This window comes from Corvus hawaiiensis, chromosome 2 (assembly GCF_020740725.1).
Source record: "Corvus hawaiiensis isolate bCorHaw1 chromosome 2, bCorHaw1.pri.cur, whole genome shotgun sequence".
NCBI classification, from domain to species: domain Eukaryota; kingdom Metazoa; phylum Chordata; class Aves; order Passeriformes; family Corvidae; genus Corvus; species Corvus hawaiiensis.
In genome coordinates, this window is record NC_063214.1 from 21,650,072 (window position 1) to 21,670,570 (window position 20,499).

Here is a 20,499-nt window from a genome sequence, read left to right on the forward strand (position 1 = left end):
TCTGTTTTGACTTACAAATGAGAGGTTTTTACTGCTTTTTGGGAACCTTTTCTGCACAAGCAGTGCCACCATTTCACCTTTTGCTTCAGGGTGGAATGGGGCAAAACAAACACCAGAAAATGATGTTGACTGATAAAGGCTGAGTTTTTTAGCAGCTTCATTTCCCCAGATGCCAAAGCTGTTTGCTGTTTAGGAGCTTTAGTGGGAGGTGAGTTTACTCTGCTCCCCCTGTCCCCTGAGTGCAGCAGGGCCATGCACCTACATCCTGGCTCCTGGAGAAGAGCAGCTTTCGGATGAGTGGCCTGCCTGCAGCCCCTCGTGCTGCACTAGGGCTGCTGAGGGGAGCACAAAGCAGGGAGGATGCTCTGTGTCCCCTTGGGAGGTGACAGGTGGCCTCTGAGTGGCCAGGCTGAGGAAGGAATGCAGCAGAGAAGGATGTGCTCCTCCTGCAAACACAGCCAAAGGTGCACTCCCACCAGTTGCATCTGGCAGTGAAATTTCTGAACCACAGAAAAAAGTCCCCCAGGTGTCAGGAGGGAGGAACTGCTGTGCAGAACTTGGCTCCCCATTCAAAGCAAAGCAAACCAAATCGATGCAGCCCCAAACAAGCAGACCAGGTATGTCTGGGCTGTTTGACACGTGTGTGAGTGTGCTGCCTGGAGTGTTTCAGCACATGCTGCCTGCCTGTGTAGCTGCTGGGGATGGAGGAGGCATTGCCTTGTGTGCAGGAAAGCACAGAGTGCCCCTGCTGTTACAGGACCTGAGCCTGGCATGAGCACAGAGCTCTGCCCATATCCATTCCTCGGGGTGAAACCCCAGCAGCATGAGGCTGTCGAGACAGCCAGAAGCTGCCAGTGACAGTGACAGTACTTGCCACTGCCACTGCTGACAATGCCAGAGAAGTAAAAAGGGCGGTTATGAGTTCAGAAGACATGCAGTGACTCTTCTGTGTCCACACGGTCTCCTCATGTCCTTAGGGACGGCCGAGGAAGCAGGGCTATGACAGCTCCTGGCTGCAGCTGCCTCCTTTGAGCAGGAACTGCCAGGTTGTTGTCCTGGTGCCCGCCTGGGCCCTGGCTGCTCCAGCTGGAGAGGTGCCAGCCACGCTGGAGAGCTGCCTCCTGCCCCGCAGCAGCCCCGGCTCCCAACACCGACAGCTGCTCCCCATGGTGCACGAGTAAGGAGCACACCACTTGGCTTCAAAACATACAATATACTTTATTGCCTGCTAGATAATCAAAGTGAGGCGTAAACACCATAGCTGGAAAAAGCAGAAAAGGACCAGGAGAAGGAAAAGAATATCCAGTCACCAAACAAGTTATCAGGCAATAAACCATACACAATATAAATAATCTGTTTCCCAAACAACTAAATCTTTATTTTGCTAATGGCCATTATATGGTTAATTATCAGTAGTAAAATCTCTGGATTTCCTTTTCTACACAGCATTAGTAGTAAGAAATATATAAGGGACTCTGCAGAAAGCAATACAAAGGAGTTATATACACAGGCACCTTCTGTGGAGCAAGAACAGAACCTCATCTAATAAGGAAGGGCTATCTACAAACCAGAAGACCATGGTAATACAATATTAGCTCAGACTTAGTTTAGCTGCAGCCTTTCCACAAGGTAGGCTAGCCAACTTATGTATACATATATATTTTAATATAGATATATATAGAGATTTATTATTTTAAAAATAATGTGAACTACCTGTAGTTCCTAGACTAATTTTAAAGAGGCAGTGTACCTTTCTGAAGCTTCATTTCAGGAAGTATATTAAAAATGGTATATAAAAGACTAGCAGACCCAAGCTCACATATTGAGTCCTGATATCTTCCCTCCAGCTTCTTTTTCTAATGCTATAGCTGCCACCTGCATTGACAGCAATGCCTTTAGTCATCTGGATTGCTATTTATGTTGCTGTAATTGCTACCACTAAGTTTACTGGATTATAGTGTTAGTAATTGTCGATTATAAATAGCAATAATGCTGCAGTACACTGTCAAAGCCTGCCGCGTTATGAAGATCTAGTCTGTATGTGCATGCAGAGTTTTGTTGTTTAATCTAAAAGAACATTTCTCAGTCAAAGTGCTTCTCTCTTGTCAGCTCTGCCACGTTTTTCAACCACATGGCAACGGCTCCTCTGTCTTAAGGAAGATGTGATGCCTCTCACCCCACACCAAGTTCTCAGCAGCCTTTCACACAGCACCCATGCATCCAACTTTGTTTTCAGGACATAACCCTTTCCTCTCACATAGCCAGTGTCCTTAAGGCTACTAAATATGACTTATTAAAATTAAAACTATTTGAGGAAATGCTCTTAACACGTTTTGGTCAAATCTCCAACTGGGCTATTTGAGCCTCGTGCTCCCCACAGAGGGCAGGGAGCAGAGTGCTGTCTGTTGCTGCTGCCCAGAGCCAAGCCCAAGCTGCCAGCAGGGGATGAGGAAGGGAGAGACATTTGCAAGGAGCACCGTGAGGACCTGGCAAGGCCCAGGGTGCCTTTTGTGCCACCCTTTTCCAGTGTGCTCCCTGTTAGTGTCTTGGGGTCCACTGACAAAGGCAAAGTGGGAGCATGCACATGCAGACAGGCACCCCTTCCAATGGATTTCCTCCTGAAAACAGGGATGGAGGGACAAAGCCCCTCTTGTAAGCAAGATCACTTTGTTCTCAGCCCAATCCTGGCTGCTAACATGAGATACTACACCACTTTTGTTGATGACACAGATGTCACTTAACACACTCCCTGCCATGGGAGTTTCTAGAAGCCTCTTCCCAAATCAGTGATCACACCCTGATATGCAGTTGCTCTGCCTCAAGTACCAAACCAGTGCTGAGGGTATTCCCCACAGCCTGCCTCATTTCCTGACAACCTGCCAAACCAGGATCTGGCCCGTGGGACTCAGCATGGTCCCACCTGCACAAGTGACCACTCTGCTCCCCTGGACCTCCCAGCCAGGGACATGCCACTGGCAGAAACAACCCCCAGTGGAAGCTCCAACATCTGGCCAAAAGCACACAGCACACACTCAACGAAAGCCATCTTTGATAAAGCACAAAACGTGTCAAGAAAAGTGTGGCAGTAAATAAAGTTTCCCCTAATAATTATGACATTTTGATAGGGGAGCTTAAAAATAGGTATTTGAAAGAAGGATGCCCTGATGGAACAGGATGTATTTGCAGTGTTAGAGAAGGAAGGATGGCTGGTACCTATGAGCATACCTACCATGTGCACTCCACCAGGCAAACACATCCTTGCTGAATTTAGCATTGCCCTCTGCACCTCTGATTACAAAACAGTAAAGCTACAAAGTTCCTGATTGGTATTTCATGTGAACTCAGATGCAATCTTAGCTATCCAAGCAGCAGGTATCCTTCTTTGTCTCATCCAGGTACCCACTGGGAGCAGGCAGGAAAGTACCACAAGAAGAGGGGTGCACACAAAAGCTGGAAGCTGAGCTTTATGGTGCATGATGTAAATTCTTCTGCCTGTATCAGGAAAGACACTGTGTAGGGACACTGCTTAAAACTCAGTCACTTCAGTCCCTGCATCACCACCTTAGAGCATCACTTCCCCTTATTTATGCCCTTAGACTTCGCTTTGCTTTTGACATACACCGAGCAAGCACAACACAAGAGAAATGACTTTTTTTTGTATTTTGCTAAGAATTTTGTGCATGCAAGGGTAACAGGATCAGTGTTACTTTTCAATTCTGTAATTCCTCTGCAGCTCTACAAAACTCAAAGCACTTGCTGATACTCAACAGCAGGGAAAATGTGGGAAGCACCTTGCTATGCTCAGAAGAAGGGAAAAAAAGAAGTACAAATTTTAAGTGAGAAGAAATTACACTATAAAATCAGCTGAATAGTCATCTGTACTGGCTGCTCTTGTGGTTTTTTCACTACTGAGTAACAGGGTGTAATTTGGAAATCATGATCTGGTTGATCTGCTGCAAAGTGCAACTTTTTTTGTCACTTTTGTCTCCACTGTAACCTGGTTTTGCTTATTCCAGATAGGGTTCCCAGAGGAGAGCAGCACTGAGAAAATGAGGGGCAGCACGAGGGATTAAGAGTCTATCAGAGCAGGAGAGAAACTGTGAAACATGGAAGAAAACACTTTTCCTTCTCCAGGCATCACTAAAGATTATATTGATGGTGAAAGCCGAGGACTACTGAACATGCTGGTTAATTCACAACTGAAGTGCAGCCTGATAGGCATCCACCTGTTTCACAGTTTGTGTGTGACAACAGGAGCAAAAGCTCCTAGCACTAAGCCATCCTTGCCAGGTTGATTATTGGGCTTGGGGAAAATAATTTCATCCCTCCCACAAGCTTGGTTTCCCCTTTTATAGTGACAGTTCTTCCAAAAACAAAGTTGTTGAGGGAATTGCGTTTTCTAAACTGCTCTGTTGCCCCCCTTTCCTTTTTAGCCATTAATATTTTCTCTCTCAATACTGCCCTTAAAAGTCAGTTTTTGGTCAGCACACAGTTGGCATGGGATTTCATCAAAGGCTCATACTGGAACTGAACAGACCTGGGTCCCCCATCCATCCAAGCTCCTTGCTATACCCATGCCCATAACTGGGGCCAGATGTCACCTGGAGCAAGCATCCATAGGAAGCCTCTGCTTTGTGTCCTGTTGTACCACTTGTTTCAGCTCTTCAACACAGCACCCAGTCCCTTGCTGCTTTGCTGTGACTCCCTGGGTGTCAGTGCCCAGCTCTGTACCACCACATGGAGCAGCTCAACGGGGCCTTGGGGCACCACAGCAAACAATGGGCACTGAACGCCTCCTCTGCCACCACCTGCAGCTGTTCCCTGCGAGACCACAGAGCCCTGGCTGTGCAGGGCCGGTGCTCGGAGCACCCCAGCAGCCTCAGCAGCCCTGGGCAGTGCCACTGGCCATGACTGTGGCCGTGTGGGGCTACAAGGGGTGCCAGGCACTGCAGGAGGCACTAATGCTGCCCAAGCCGGGGGCTTTGCCATTGCCTTCCCCACCTCCAGCTTTGTGTGGCGACGCAGAAGAGCAGGGCTGGTGGGCCTGGAGAAGGGTCCCAGCCCATGCCAGTGTGCCTGGGGCAATCTCTGCCCAGTGCCTGGACCACTAGAGTGTTAGAAGTTTGCCAAACCATTTCTTGCAAGCCTGCAACTTCTGGTGAGTACAGCAAACCCCTGCCCTGGCAGCAGGCACAGTGACCAGAAGTCCAGGCAGAGAGCCTCCTGACGAGCCAGAACAGACAGAAAATGAAGGCAACTGCCCAGCCTGCAGTATGTGCTCTCCTCTTTGCTTCCCCATTAGATGCCTATTCCCAGTAATGGGCTCTCAGCATGGTCTGTCCCTCAGAGACTCCTCAATAAACTGTGGCATTGCCCCAGGTAAACTGGTGCACAGGCAGCAGGGGAGTGCACAGCTCTTGCAGCACACTGGCCTTGCTCCATTAGTCTCCTAAGCGTTTCAGAATTATTCCACTAGTCCTAGTTTGGAGCTGGAGAGAGGATTGCAGGCACAGCCATGGGTCTCTGTCTCAAAGCAGAGACCCGGGGATGTCCCGGTCCCTGCACTGCCAACACCATTGCACGCAGCTTTTCCCATGTCTTCCAGGGAGAGGCTGGATCAGACCCCAGGCAGGGGTCCTGATGCAAGCACAGGTGATGCCTTGCTAGCAGCATCCCAGCAGAGGATAATCAGGAAAAAGGCTTGTTTCCAAGGCAGGAGGCAGCGGAGAGAGGACAGCTGTAGGCCAAGGGCAGGCTCTGGCCCCTGCTGGCTCTCCAGCCTCTTGCTGTGGCTGGCACAAGCACTGCCTAACGAAATGGATGCTGTTCTCTTTTGGTTTCCTCCTCGTAATATGGCTTTACTGATGGCCTTGTAGTATTTGAAAAGGGTACCAAGGAAAAAGGCTGGCACGCTGGATTGGTTTGGGGCTAGGGATTTTTTGGTTTGGTTTTCTGTTTTTTCACTGTCTGAACTCTGGAAAAAAAAAAAAAATTGAAGGCAACTACTGGATAGAAAACACAGCATGAAGAGAAAGGTCTCTTTGAACCTCTCTGATATGGCTATTAACCATCAACCTGACACATCATTCGAGGAAAGAGGGTTTCAAAGGCATGGAGGAGTCCTGTGGTGAGCAAAGTTGCTGGTGCTCCTTGAAAATCTTGTCTCAGATTTTATCTGACCATTATTTCTAAAGTTGCATTTATAAAAACAGTTACAATGCTCCTCTATCTAATGCCATTTGAGGACACTGTTTTCGCCTCCTATACCCTAAAATTCTGTACTTAGGCACTGGGGGAATAAACCACCCTCAAAAAGACAGTCAAACACTGGAAAAAACAGCATGGGAAATGGTTGATTCTCCACTATTAGAGGCTTTTAAGGACAAGTTCAACACCCACCCATCCACCTGTCAGGTCTGTGCTAAGTATAGCTTAACCCGCCATGGAAATTCTCTAGCTGATGTCTCCAAGTCCCTTTTGGCCCTGTGACTCTGCACCAAGCAAATCCTGCCAAGATCTCATCCTGCCACAACCCAGGATGTGTTTAATATCCTGTCTGGCTGTTTGGTTTTCTGCCTTAGCTTGCTGTTTGTCCAGGAACACACACAAGCACTTCAGACATCCTATTAAGAGTCAGCTTACACTTTCCTCACACACCACCAAAACCCTGTCTATTTATACAGTCACCCTTAAAAAAGATAAAAATGGGGAGCAGCAAACCAAGAAGAACACACAGGAATATTCACCCTGACTTTCAAAAGCTGTCACAGAAAGCTTTCCTTCAGCCTTTTTCAATCTTGAAAAATGTGGACTGATCTGCTGAAAAGTTGGTAACGAACAAGAAATCCCCACACTGACAAGAACCACTGACTCTTTTAAATATCCTTTGCTGGTTCTTGCCCATGGATTGCAGGGGCTGGGCAATCAAAGAGCAGCTGGTTTTTAAAATCTGCTACAAGTAGCCCAAAGAAATTATGTGGTTTACATGAAACATGACTCTGTCTCAAAAAAAAAAAAAGAAGAAAACAAAGCAAAAAAAAAGAAAAAAAAGAAAAAAAGAAAAAAAAGTCAAGCTTGGAGCCTGGGCCATTTTAAAACAGGCACTCACAAACATCAAGACAAAAGACCTTTAGGAAATAGCAACACACTACTGCGATGATGATGTGTGACGCTGCATTTCTAACACGAGTGCCCAAAGCTGACCTCCCACCCCCAGCTCCTCTCAGCTGGCTTATGGTGCACAATTAATGCAGCAACATAACAGCAGTCAACCTGCAAGGAGTGAAAGGAAGTGAACAAACAGCAGCAGGTGCAGTGGTCGGCCACGCTCACCTACGGATGGCAGTGGGAATCCATCTGCTCACCATTTCTGCAGTAAGCAATTACTTCAGCAACTTGCTGACCCACTCTCACCATAGAAACACAAGCAGAAAATGCAGAACTTGATTTATGGAGGTGCTGGTCTTTCCTTATAGGCTTGTCTGCACCCTGAGTTAATCCCCCCCCCATTTATAAATTTCACATGGGTGAAAAAAGACTATCTAGTGACAGATTTAATTGTGAAAGTCTGTGGCATCCTTCCCCAATTCATGTTTCTTGATGAAAGCAGTGTTCAGTAACAATAACAAGAGGATAAAAATGTCTTTGCATCAGCAATTATGCCCTGTGCACAGAGCCTTGAGAAAACCACAACAGTATTTCAAGGAGATGGATGAAGTTTACAACAGCAAGTATCCAGTGCTTCCACTGCCAATCTCTGACTGCAACAACTCAAACCCGCAGGGAACTGCTCTCCCAACGTGATCTCTCTCATGCAAAGTGCCTAGAACAGCTTTCAAACACAAGCAGGTGAAAGACACAGAAATATAAAGCAGCATTTTACGAACTGACAAGACATGCAGGGAAAGAGCCCTTGGCTATGTGAGTCCTGCAGGTGCAACTCGGGCTGCAGCTGTCTGCAGCATCTGTCAGCTGGCATCCCTATCCCATCCCTTTGGATGCAGTGGGGCTGCTGCACAGCTTCCCAATGGCCAGGGTGCTTTCCCTGGAGGGAAAGCCATAATGCTGCATGTCTGACCCCACAGGCTTCCCCCACGTGTGCTTGTTGCCTTAGGTGAGGCCGTATGAGCAAGGTAACTGGTGTTTATTTGATCTGAAGATTTCTTCAGTAATTATGGAGAAAAAAGTGTAATTGTCTGGGGATTGTCATTTCCCCCTCTAATAAAGGAATTTAGAAATGTGGTAAGAGTTTTATTTTGCAAGTTAAGGCTTAGCATGAGTTCATGTGAATGTTGTAGTCTAATATGCAGTGCTGAAGAGGGTTTGGTTTGGCTTTTAGAAAAAAAAGTGAATTTAAGCCATGCAATAAAAAATGAACCAGGCCAATTTCCCAAAAACGGTGAATCTATTCTCACAACAAACTGTTAGGAGGAGGAAATAATTTATAAGGTTTCAAAAACGGCCTGGGGAGCCCAGCTTTGCTGCTCTATCAACTTCCTAGCAGGATCCCACCTCCCTGTGCCTATCTTTTTGCAGAAGCTGTGTTTGACACACAGCCATGGCTCAGGAAAATTGTCGTTAAAATACTAATAAAAAAACGCTGTGGGTTTTTCAGAGTTATGCAGTAGCTTGGGAAGGTGTGGGATACTGTCCATCCTACTGAAAATCTGTGGGATGTTTTGCTACTGATGTCTACCAAGTGTTCAGCCTCTCAAAAAAAGAGAGGCGAGAAAGGCAAGATGACTGAAAAGCAAGGTGAAAGACTGGCAAGTGAAGCTTGTTCCCAACTTCCTGCAAGATAAAGAAAACCAAGGAAAAGATCCAAGGAAAAGATCCATCTCTGCCACATACAAAGCATTTTGCAGTGGGGCAGCAGATTTGACAAAAGTGGAAAACCCAACAAGTTGTGATTTTTAAACAGCTTTATGCTGTTTATGTCCCTTGTATCTTGATGGAAACAGATTTCCAGCGGCTGAGATTTATGGGATGGTGGTTTAATGCTGAATACAGATGCACATTCCAGCCATGCCACCACATCCTCCCACAAGCAGTCAAGTGTGACAGGCCAGTGCTGCTAAGGGACTCCCATCTAGGTCTGAGGCAACTCACAGCATCCAAAAAACTACATTTGCCATTTTCTATTTATCTGAAGATTGTTGAAATAGCTGTGTTTGTGGTTTTATTAATCAAAACTACACAAAAATTGCTCATCTTGCAAAGCACACTGAGTATTTTCTGAGTGGTCTAAAAGTCCAGACATTTCTATTTAAGAATACATTTTTATCTCATCATTAAAGATGCTTTTAAATCCCTGCTGGCAACTCTTGGCCATTAGCTAGAGAAACCACTGTGTCCAAGTGGAACAGCACACATCTGGCTTTTTGTCTAGGTTCTTTAAACTAGTTGCAGATTAACAGAATCCGTGAATACGAAGCTACTGGTTTTATACTGACTCTTGTGTATTATGCTGTTTTCAAGGTTCTCACCCAGGAAATGCATCATGAGAAAAACCCTCATAAATTAGTTATTTCAAAAATGCAACCCTTCATCACTAAGAGATTTCCTTGCTGGCATGGATTTCTGCATGGGAAGTAAGTAGATACCTTCACTTTGAAACATCCCAGAGCTCAATTAGCTATGTCCTAAATGTGGTACACTACAGTTACTAGCAAAGATGTTTGGAAAAAATTATGTACCAAGATTAAACAGTCACAAAGCAAATGCTTCCCTCCATTACTTTCCAGTGTAAAACTATGCCCTGTGCCAGCCAAGCACAGTGTATTTTCTGAAGACAGCAAGAAGAATTTTCTTAAATACTGATTAAAATAATGATGAGCACTTGATATTATTTATGATGTACTTGCAGGGAAGCACTCGTTAGCAACACTTACACCATGTGCCAAATACATCTGTCATCTAGGAGTGAATGGGATGGTTTAGAACGGCATCACCCATTGAGCAGCTCACACATTACTTCTAAATGAAAAGTTATTGCTACAGTCACTGAAGCAAAACACAGCATCCATTCCAAGCCACAGATTTCAACTGCAATTTCTGCTTTATTTTAGACTGCTTGGCAAACCTTGCCCTTGAAATTGGAACCTCTTGAAGACAATGAATTGTCCATCTGCTGTGATGGTAATTTCCCTGCCACCTTACTTCCGTTAGAAAACACTGCTCTTCCAAACAAAAGGAAACACAGCCTTGTTGCCACAACCTGTCAATCTCTGTGCCGCCTATTGAAACCTGGAAGCTCATGAAAGTCCAACTTCACCATCGAGTTCCCAGCTGGGTTTGTTTCATTTTGTATTACAGAAATCTATCTAAGCAGCTGCAGCAAAGAACAGATCCCACACAAAGCTGTTGAGGAATTAACAAACTTTTTGCCGTTCAGAAGACGAGAGGCTTGTAGCGAAAGAATCTCTCCCTGCCAGAGCCCGGCTTCCTGACAAACACCACAGCTGGGAGTCCCAAACCAGATAACCATCTCAGAACGTAACAGGGAGCAGTCTGTCTGTCAAGAGAGAGATGCACAGTGAATCTGCTTCAAATGACGTCACTCTGACCGATGCCAATGGCAATGGCATGCCTGAATCAATGACACTGCTTTTGCAAGACCGAAAACACATGAACTCCAGAGCCATTACAAAAGCAACTATTAGTCGACACTGACACCAAAACCAAGAATCCTAAACTCTGACAGATAGGGACTGACAGACTTCCAAAGTCTCCTTAACTCCTAAAAATGGTACAGTGGTGCTGACCAGGTATTAAGGGAACCCACCCTTGGAAGGAAGGGAATTGATACTCAGATTGGTCTGACTGAAGCCTAATGGTCTGCTCCAACTGGGAAGCCTTTGGTGGGCCGTATGTGGAACTTGTACTCCAAAGATGTGTTCCAAAAACTTCTTTTGGATTGGAAGGAGCTCAGGTTTTCTCTTTCCACCCCGCTTTGTTCTCTTAAATTGGATGTTGTTTGATGGCAACACCTGCCTTGTCTTAGTGTGCTGCAATGCTAAGCCTGTCATTCTGACTCAGCTAGCTTGATTTTTGAGTCTATTTCAATTAGCTCATCTTGCTTCACAGGCTGACGAATAAGCTAAACTGCTGCTCCATATGGAATACATGTTTTGTATTTTGTACTTTATGTAGGCTGGATTTTCAACCAGAGTTTCAGCTGGGCTTGCAGCAGCGACACCACAGTCCAGCGCACTTCTGCTGGACACCTAATGATTCTGTGATCAGGAAAAAAATCAATAAAGCCTTGATGAAATTTCAAGTATATTTTAAATACAACTGTATTAGAGCTCAATTTCTTACTGTTGCTGGGCCAAGAACAGTCCACACAAAAGAATCTGACACTGGATAAGAAGGTAGATGTTGTATCTTACAGGTTTTATTTCAGAAAACAAAACAAAACAGAACTTTGCAGCAGAGATAGGAACGCATCTCGTATTTTGTTACAAAGTGCTAGTGTCCTACTGGAGAATGGACAGCCCCATGAGCTGGTGTACAGCAAGGCTACTGTATGCCCAGGTATACTGTGTGTCTCACTCCATGCTGTCACACTGTAGGAACAAAAAGTCTCTCTGAAAGCAGGGTTAGCTGCACATTAAAAAACTGCCGGATGAACAAAGAAAGGGACCCAACAAATGCTATTGAGGGGAGAACACCAGTGTCTAGCAAAGCATGGTGCTTGAATCGCTTGAACTTCCACCCTGTGTTTTTCCAGAAGTATTAGTGGAAATTTACCTTACCTGACAGTTAAGAGTCAGTGTAATGCAGTTGCAAAAAGCAACCTGAGTGAGAGCTGGGTAACAAACATGATCTAGATGCACTGAGAATTAGCTGAATGCAGCAGGTCTTTGGTTGGAAGAACAAAATGAGAGCATAGGAGAAAAGATGGGGCATTGAGGAATGAAGATGACTGTTTTAAGGTAATTTAGTAATAAAAAAAGTGAATAGTGACTTCAAGGTCCCTGACTGCGCATCCAATATTGACAGAACATGTATTTCTTAAAATTTTTTCCACTTGTTTTGCTCACTGAATCAGAACTTTCCTTCCCCTTCCCCATGACCTTTACAGGCCTTAAAGGCTGAAGCTTTTCCATTCCTGGCGTTTCTTTGCAGAGCTACTGATGCACACCTAGTGAAGGCATTGCAAGACTGCATACATTTCTTCTTTCCTGAGTAAATGGCACATAGTTAAAAAAAAGCCACAAACCTAAGTTTCCCTTCTGCTGCTTTTGATTCAGAGACAGGAGATCTGCTCCCATGCGAACAGCCAGTGTCTACTGGCTTCATGAAGTCTGTTATGGGGTCTTCTGTGATCAAAAAATACATTGCAATCAAGGAGGTTTCAGGCATCCAAGGACAGAAAAAGAGAAGATCCCCAACAGTCTAATTTTCAAGCCCCAAGAGGGTAAAATATATGGGCAGAACAGATTCCTGGTTTAAACAAGTTTCCAAAGTAGTGGTAACCTATTACCTTTAAGTTTAAACATTGATGTCACTTGATACTTACTTCTAAGAGAAACCATTTCTGAATTAAGTTCTCTTATGTCCAAAGACTGAAAACATAGCAAGGTCTTCTTCTGTGGAATGACTTCTCGTTTATCTTTGTTGACTATAAACAAGCTTCCCAGTTGTGCAAAGAAGACAAAATCCAGAAACATGAAGCAGATACCTAGAAAGCTCAGAAGAAAAGGCAAACTTTTCTCCCAAAGCCTAACTGCACTGAGTCCTGGCTCTCTCTGTCCCACAATTTCCATCTTCATGTCATGTAAGTCCAAAGAATTCTGGGGCACTTGAATGGATCTGTGGATCTTCTAAACAATGTCAACAGTGCTGAACCGGGCTCAGAAGTTTTAAACAATAAAATGGAAGCTCCCAGTATAGACACACGTAAGGAAGAACACTTGAGCAGAAGTTCTTTGCAAAATAAGTGACATCTTCACAGTCATTGTGTAGAAGCTGAGTGGATGATCTGACAGAAAACTACCGCTTACAGTTCTGAGGATCCATCTCTGGGTTTTGGCATCTTCCATTTTCAGGTGAAAATGAGCTTGTTTAAATATAAAAAACCCCAACAAGTTCATACTGTAGCTAAAAACAAATTCTGCAATACTGCTAACTCAGCCATATGTTAAAGTAAACAATCATTTGATGGAAAAGCAGGTGAAGTATCAAAGAAGCTCCATTTGAATAGTATTTATTTGCAATCATTAGTTTTAAATGGGAAACTGTTTACAGGCACACGCTAGATAACCAAAATAGAATGAACATGAAGAAATCTATTTAAAGGTCCTTATCAAATATTTCAAATATTTTATTAAATATTTTTATTCAGTTTCATTATCACAGTTTAATGTACTTTAGCATGTTATACACATGACTTAACATGTGCACTTAAAAATCTCAAATTAGAGGTTCTTGAATAAAATATGACATTCTATAAATGTGCTTATTGACTTAACTAGACACAACTAAGAAGGCAGTAGCTCTGTTACACCATTGATGGAGATGAACTATTGTAAGGCATGTTTACAACCAACTTTGGAGAGAATAAAACCAAACACTAGGTCAAAATTCAGTGGAAATACATGTGAGAATAGAAGTTGAAGGATTGGGCTCCAAGAAGAAAGATCATAGCAAATCAGTTGTGTTAAAACTGTCAACAGATACTGGTTATTAAAAGCAAGCACTGCTGAGAAAGAAGGTTTTTGTAGCATCCAGATTAACAGGTTCTGTTTTTTTCAGGTGTGATTTTTGAAACTCACACCTTATGGTGTGTAATGTGAAGGAAAGATACCAAAATCTAGCAAGGAAGTTGGAAAACTATCATCTGAGAAACTTCAAGTTGTTTTATGAGCAAACATGGGAATGCTCTTGTACAGAGTACACGCTGAAGTCCCTGCACTCTGACGTGTGCATGTATATGTACACACACGTGCAGACACATGCACATACATGCCCCTCCTGCTTTTGCTGCCCTCAAAGACCCAACCACTCACTGGAGGACAGCAGTACTGAGGGGCAAACAAGGTTTCAGCTGTGGACGTGAAAAGAGCAAACTAGACCATTACATTCGGGAGCCTGGTTAGGTATCCTGAACCGTGGTTTTTCCAGTGGAGTTCAGTGCAGGTCTGCTGGTGTATGCTAACAGCCAAGACCCAGAAACTACAATGTAAGTCTTTGGAAGAACTCAACAAAATGTTAAGCTATTTGCAGTCGCTTTAAAATTCCACCTCAATGAAGGCCCTAGGTCATGATGATGATGTGCCTCCCCCACGAACATCACGCAAGCCCAAGCTTAACTCCCAGAGCATAGTGGTCCGTGATCGGGAGGGTTTCCAGCCTAAGCTTAGGGTGTGTTGCTGAGTGGAGATCTCATGTCAAGTCTTCCTAGATTTCTGCCATAAAAGAATTAGTGGGGGAACATAAAATAGACATCCATCTCATAAGCTTCTTCAAAGTTGTCAGTTCACTATAAAATACTGAGTATATAAATGACTGTGGTAGTACTTCAGTGAGAGCATGAACTTCACTGTGCCTTCTTCTTGGGGAGTTCAGGGGAGGAGGCAACGCTTTCACAGCCTAAACATGTACTTGTTCATGGCACTCAGTGTCCTGAAGTGCCTGAGCATCCTGGCAGCTGTAGTTGACAGTTTGAAAATATGTACAAGGTAAGGAGAATGCCATGAGTATCGGAAAACATGGCAGAGTTACCTAGGAGGTCTACAATCTATCAAACAAGCACAGCAAACAAACAGCATCTAATGGATAACGTAGGGCATACAACACATATGTTGCACAGTTACGTTTCCCTGCGAAATCAGGACTGCAAACATAAACTCCAGAGTAAGTTTCAAGAGCAGCATGTGGCTTACTCGACACCTCTGGAAACATCAGAAGTCCACCACCCCACGAGCACTGCACCTTCTGCTGTTACAGAAACTGATCTCACTGAATCAAGCAGAGCTAGCGGGCCATGTCCTGCAACCCCTAGGACTGTGGCAGAGGTTAAACAAAAATGCTCCAGCAACATAGTTTGGCTACCGCTGTATATTCAGCCTTTATGGTGTCTGTGCTATATAAATGTTGCTCTTGGAAAATAAAGCACACAGCAATATACAAATGATATCAATGGCGAAGAAGATTACATGATCAAGCCTGAAAGCAAATGGAAGTTAACAAAAGTAGTCTTTTAGGAGAGGTAGCCATATTAGACTCAGCATTCAAAAAAAAAGGGAGTGCACTCAAAAGGGTCGACATCCATTATAGCGTCTTGTAGACCCATCATGTTTCTGGTTTTCCTACATCATTTTTTTGCAGAATGTACACACCCAGGCACACACACACACGTGCGCACACACACACACACACACATATATACAAATCTAAATTCTGTTCTAATTCCCCTTTGTTGCCATAATGTTGCCATACTGAGAATAAAGGACAGCTTTCCTTCCATGCTCTCTTAGCTGCCCCATGTCTATAACTTGCCTTCAGTTGGTTCAGTATCTGTACAGTAGCTAAACAGGCAGTGGAAATTAAAACTGCTTCAATTAATATCCTGTTGCAAAAGACAGCATCCGAACTATAAGGCATTCCCTTGTACTGACATAACTTACAACTCTCTACTTGATACAAACTGCAGAATGCTCTTCAGCCTTGTGCTACAAAGGCAGCTTTCATCCAAATAATACAGACCAAAGCTGGAATTTAAACACCACAAATCCACACACTTCTACCAGTCCCTTGTTCTTGTGCCCCATTCCAACAATGCTTATCACTTTAATTTCAAAAGTCATGCACCAATGCTATAAAATAGAAACCCAAACTACCAGGAAGTCTCTTGCTCATGACTTTGGGATACTGTATTAGTATAAAAGAGCATTCAGTCATCTTAAATAAATATATTCTTTTCTGAAATCACAGCACATTCAAGGGGTAGTTACTGCCATAAGCAGAGCACTAAGTAATCTCCATAGATGTTTTCAGAATCATTTAGTCAGAAAAGACCTGTAAGATCATGGAGTTTTGATTGATTTGGTCTAATACCTGGAAAATAGCCTACTGTGGGGATAAGAATCTGCATCTCAAATGTTCTGCAGAACATTTTTCCCATATTTGTATACAGTACTAGAACAATTAAGAAGACATTACAGTCATTTTCTCCCAGCTGCTTAGATGTGTAGCTTCAGCTACAACAATGCATTTTGTATGCCTCAGAACTATGAAATATCAAAGATGACTAAATAAATAAAAGCCAAGGAAAACTGGGACAGTACTGCATTTTACACTTGAGACAAGATTCCCCCCTCCCATGGATAAGTCACAGAGCACAACTACAGTAAATGCTTGTCTTTTTTTTAAAGAAAGATTTATACACAGGTTCAGATCCAGAAAATAATGTGAAATGCATAAATATTGATAGCTTTAGCTAAGTTAAAATGGGTTCAGTAAAGTATGATACAACATATTCAGAATAAACAAAGCAGAAAAGCATCATATTTTGGTTTGCTTGAGATATACATAAGGTGCAACAATTTCTTCTCTAGAGGCATTCGTGGACAACGTGTTAACAGGTAACAGTGTTTGCTGGTATACTGAAGTACACACAATAGCAATAAGAGTTTCCAAAATGAAAGCAGCTGAAATTAATAAAAATTAAAACAAAACAAACAAGGAAAAAACCCAACCCCAATACAGTAAGATATTGGTCTGAAGTTTTTTGTTGTGCTAACAGACTTTGTTACCTGAAAATACTGATACCCTTTCTAGTAGATTCAGGGAAAATTCTAGCTACTCAAATCAAGACATCACTCAGAGAACCAACAAAGGCAAATGCCTAGTGAACTATAAAGCTTTGCAGGATTTCTGCTACTCTCAGTGCCTAATCGCTTAAAAATTAAGCATATCTACAAAAAGGTTTATAAGTATCTGAAAACAGTCATATCCAGTAAACTGACCCAACCCTACCCCCTCTCTAAGGGAAAGTCAAGGAAAAGCAGATCAAGTAAGATATTAATTCATATAGAAAAAAGTAATTTTCTGTTTCTTTTAAAAAAGGTACCATTAATATACAGAAATATCTCCAGGAACAATATTGAAATTTAAATCGAGGAAGGATGGGGTGCTCTGACAAAAATATATCTACTCTAAAGGTTTCTAGAGAAATAAGTTAGTACCATTGTCAACGTGAACGGCCTGCACTGTAACATATTTGGATTTCAGCTAATTATAAAGTGGTCCAAAACTCCAACAGCCACCCTGCTGTGACCCACAAGTTTTAAGTCTTTAAGTTTTTTCCTGTCTTGTTAAAATAACTTATAAAACTTTAATAAAATCTTATTTAAAATACCACCATAGGCTGCAATGGCATTCCAGGGACTCAGACATTTATTCACCTGAATTTTTTAAAAAGCCTTTTCACTGACTCATTGGTTTGTAAATTTTGTTGTTCTTCAGTTGTTCCCTCCTTTCAACACATGCATCCTTGATGGTGCTGTTTCAGTGACACTTCCCCAGCTACCTGCCTTTTGTCAGACCTTTAATCTGTTCTTAAAACTGATGTGGTACATTGTATATTGTTTCCTGACACTGAACCAGAGACTTTCACTTAACTACAATGGAAGGCTAAACCTAGCAAGCATTAATAGTTACTGTCCATATGGCTATTACATCAAATTAGTTACAAAATAACCCCAAAACACATTATCAATTCAGTCAAGTATAAATAAGAATGCCTGATAGAATGATGTAAACTCGCATCATTTAAAGACTTAATTCAAAGAACTTCAAACTCAATCTAATACTATCAAAAGTTCAGCCGGTATGACGAAGACTAATAGAAAATTATTGCTGGAGTCCAATTTGGTAAATTGTTGTGCTACAATGCAAAAAGTAGGGAAACATCTTGTGCTATAGAAGAAGTACCCTGTTGAATTTGTAGCTTTAGATCAATTACTAGTGATCATTTTGCATCTATTGGTAGGAATCAATGCTTGGTTATACAATAGTGTAAGTCGGGATAGTGAAAGTAACAGGCCAAGTGATACACTTGGCTTGCTTTTGGGATGTATTTATGAGAGCAAAGCACAAAAATTCAACACAAGCAGAGACAGAAACTGGCAGATGGATCTGTTTGGTAGTCTGAATTCAGTCAAACGCTACTCTTCAGCTTTAGTTTAACTGTATACAGCTTTCCACTTTACCAACACAAACTGTAATTGGCCCTTTATGCAAACTCTGAAGCTGATTTGGACTGTGCATAGTAACTACAACAATGCCAGTGTCTGTAAAATGTAAAAGGTATGTGTATTGGTGTACACTATATCGAAAAGTCATGGTTTTAAGTTTTTCAGAACTGTGAAATAATACTAAGGTCACTTTTGAAAAACGCATTTGCAGTACTTTTTGTTTACAGGAAAGTTTCACCAAGTCGCTCAGATATCTATGCAAAAATAAAGGAACCCTCCAAGGCATGAAAGACAAGTCAATTATCTGCAGTATTTTCTTTTCCATACACCACTCCTTTTTCTAATGCACATCATCCTGGTTATTCAAAGCTAAATTAAAAAGAAACAAACCCAAACGTAGCCTGTCAGAACTTTTCCCAGTAAACTCTACCACTCCGGTGGCAAATATAAAAGTGCAGAACATCTGGACCTCGTGGCTGCCCAAACACCGCTAACAATGGTACATCTGTCCAGGCTGCCTTGAGTTCTCTGGAACAGGTTTTAAATTCATTCTACAATATAAACGTAGGCATAACCTATTAATATAAACCATCTTAGAACTTAAATCTTCATGTACAAAAATGACTAAGAATATCTAATAGTAACTAGTGCAGTGCGTCAGTGTTTTTGTTGGTTTTTTTTTTTTTTTTTTTTTTTCATTTTCATTTAGAATAACTAGGTATTATATGAAACTAGTTGTCGTACTCTCTGGTTGGTAAAAGAGATGCTGTGTGAGCTAACAGTAAAGGCAGCCTTTTTCACACCAACCACCTGTTTACTGTTTAAAAGCCTTCAATAGAAAGCAAGCTCTGGGATCATTCCACTCCATTTCAGTTCTTTAACAGACAATATCACCCGCCTACATACTGGGTTCCAATTTGAGGACCTGGCCCAAGTTGCTAACATCTGGCTTCCAGTGAATTCTGGGCCACTCAGAGCAATAAGCACTTTATTGCAGTCTCTAGTTCCATCATATGGACTGACTAGCTTCCCTTGGTAAAGACAAGGCTAGGATATTAGGTAAAGCACAATGTTTTACAATAAAGTGGAGCTTCACTGGTCAGCGCAGGAAATAAGCACTGGAGCCTGAGACATTTCATTTGGCTGTCCATCATGTGGGAGAGGTGTGGCCCTCTGACTTCTGAAAAAGAACAAAAGAAAAGCCACCTATCAATACTTGGAGCATGGGAGGTGCTGTTACCAGACCGGAAAGGAGGGGAAGTGGCAGCTGCATGGCCTAACACCCGACACTGAGGCATGGCAGCTGCTCACTGCTGCAGGTGCTCACACACTGTGGTTACATGTGCTTTCAGAGGTGCTCCTGCAACAGTAACACAGTATCCTGAGGACAACCTACAGCACAATGCAAGGGCAGGAAAAAACAAGATGTGACGGTATGTGACTACACAAAGCAAAGTGCACAGCCTAAGAGTAAGTTAAGCATGCACAAGTGCTGTTACTCATTTTGCAAGGGAGCTGCTGCAGCCCTCAGAAGCAGAGCACATAGCCCCTGTGGCAAAAGAAGGTAAATGCACAGAGGCACAGATCATGTTAGTGTGAGTCAATAGCCAGCTTTTAAGCAATACGGAAGTATACTCATCAGCAGAGTTGCACATTGGGATTCCTCCATGTTACATGACCTATCATTACATTAACCTAGCATATCTCTTTCCTTACTACAGCAATGTTAATTTACAAATGATCCCCCAGCACAGGGTATCATAAAAATAAACTGTGCCAGATTTATGTGCTGGAAATCAGCATCAGTCATGGTCCATAAATTGACTTGGGAGACCTCCTTGGCAGCTTGCCTTTTAAAATACATACACCAAGCATGTCACTGCCTGTTACGTACTCTCACAAGTGAGGTTCTATTTTTGTACCAGTATTTGTCCTTTGTAGCAATGAAAATCTGGGGCCTGATTATTATGTACACCAAGGTCACTCTCCCTCACTCTGGCCCAGCTAAGACCCCCAGTAGAAACCTCCAGCAGAGGTACCCATGTGCTTCACACAATGGAGTGCAATGAAGTGGCCTTGGCACAAAATGCAGCTCAGACTTGCAAGTGCTTAACCAGGGCACGCACAAGGTAAATAAAGCTAAGCAGAAGACTTCAAATGAAAACCACGCTGCCAGAAGGATTCCATGTCCCAAGGCTCTATGAAACTACTTAATAAATTAAATTCAGACACTGAGGAAACACATCAAGCAAACCTCCAATTCTTTTCTCCTGGCTATTTGCAAATAAAGTGAGTT

The 20,499-nt window shown here is 42.9% G+C and overlaps 1 protein-coding gene across 21 annotated transcripts in view; it reads right to left on the reverse strand.

Moving 5' to 3' along the window:
* Positions 1 to 1,198: 1,198 nt before the first annotated feature.
* Positions 1,199 to 20,499, reverse strand: part of BBX (BBX high mobility group box domain containing) — a 153,104-nt gene continuing 133,803 nt past the window's right edge. For all 21 annotated transcript variants that reach the window (XM_048293762.1, XM_048293759.1, XM_048293765.1 and 18 more), the window contains one exon: positions 1,199 to 19,383. In XM_048293762.1, the coding sequence (XP_048149719.1) occupies positions 19,296 to 19,383 (88 nt within the window). In that variant the 3' untranslated portion in view covers positions 1,199 to 19,295. The remainder of the gene's footprint in view (positions 19,384 to 20,499) is intronic.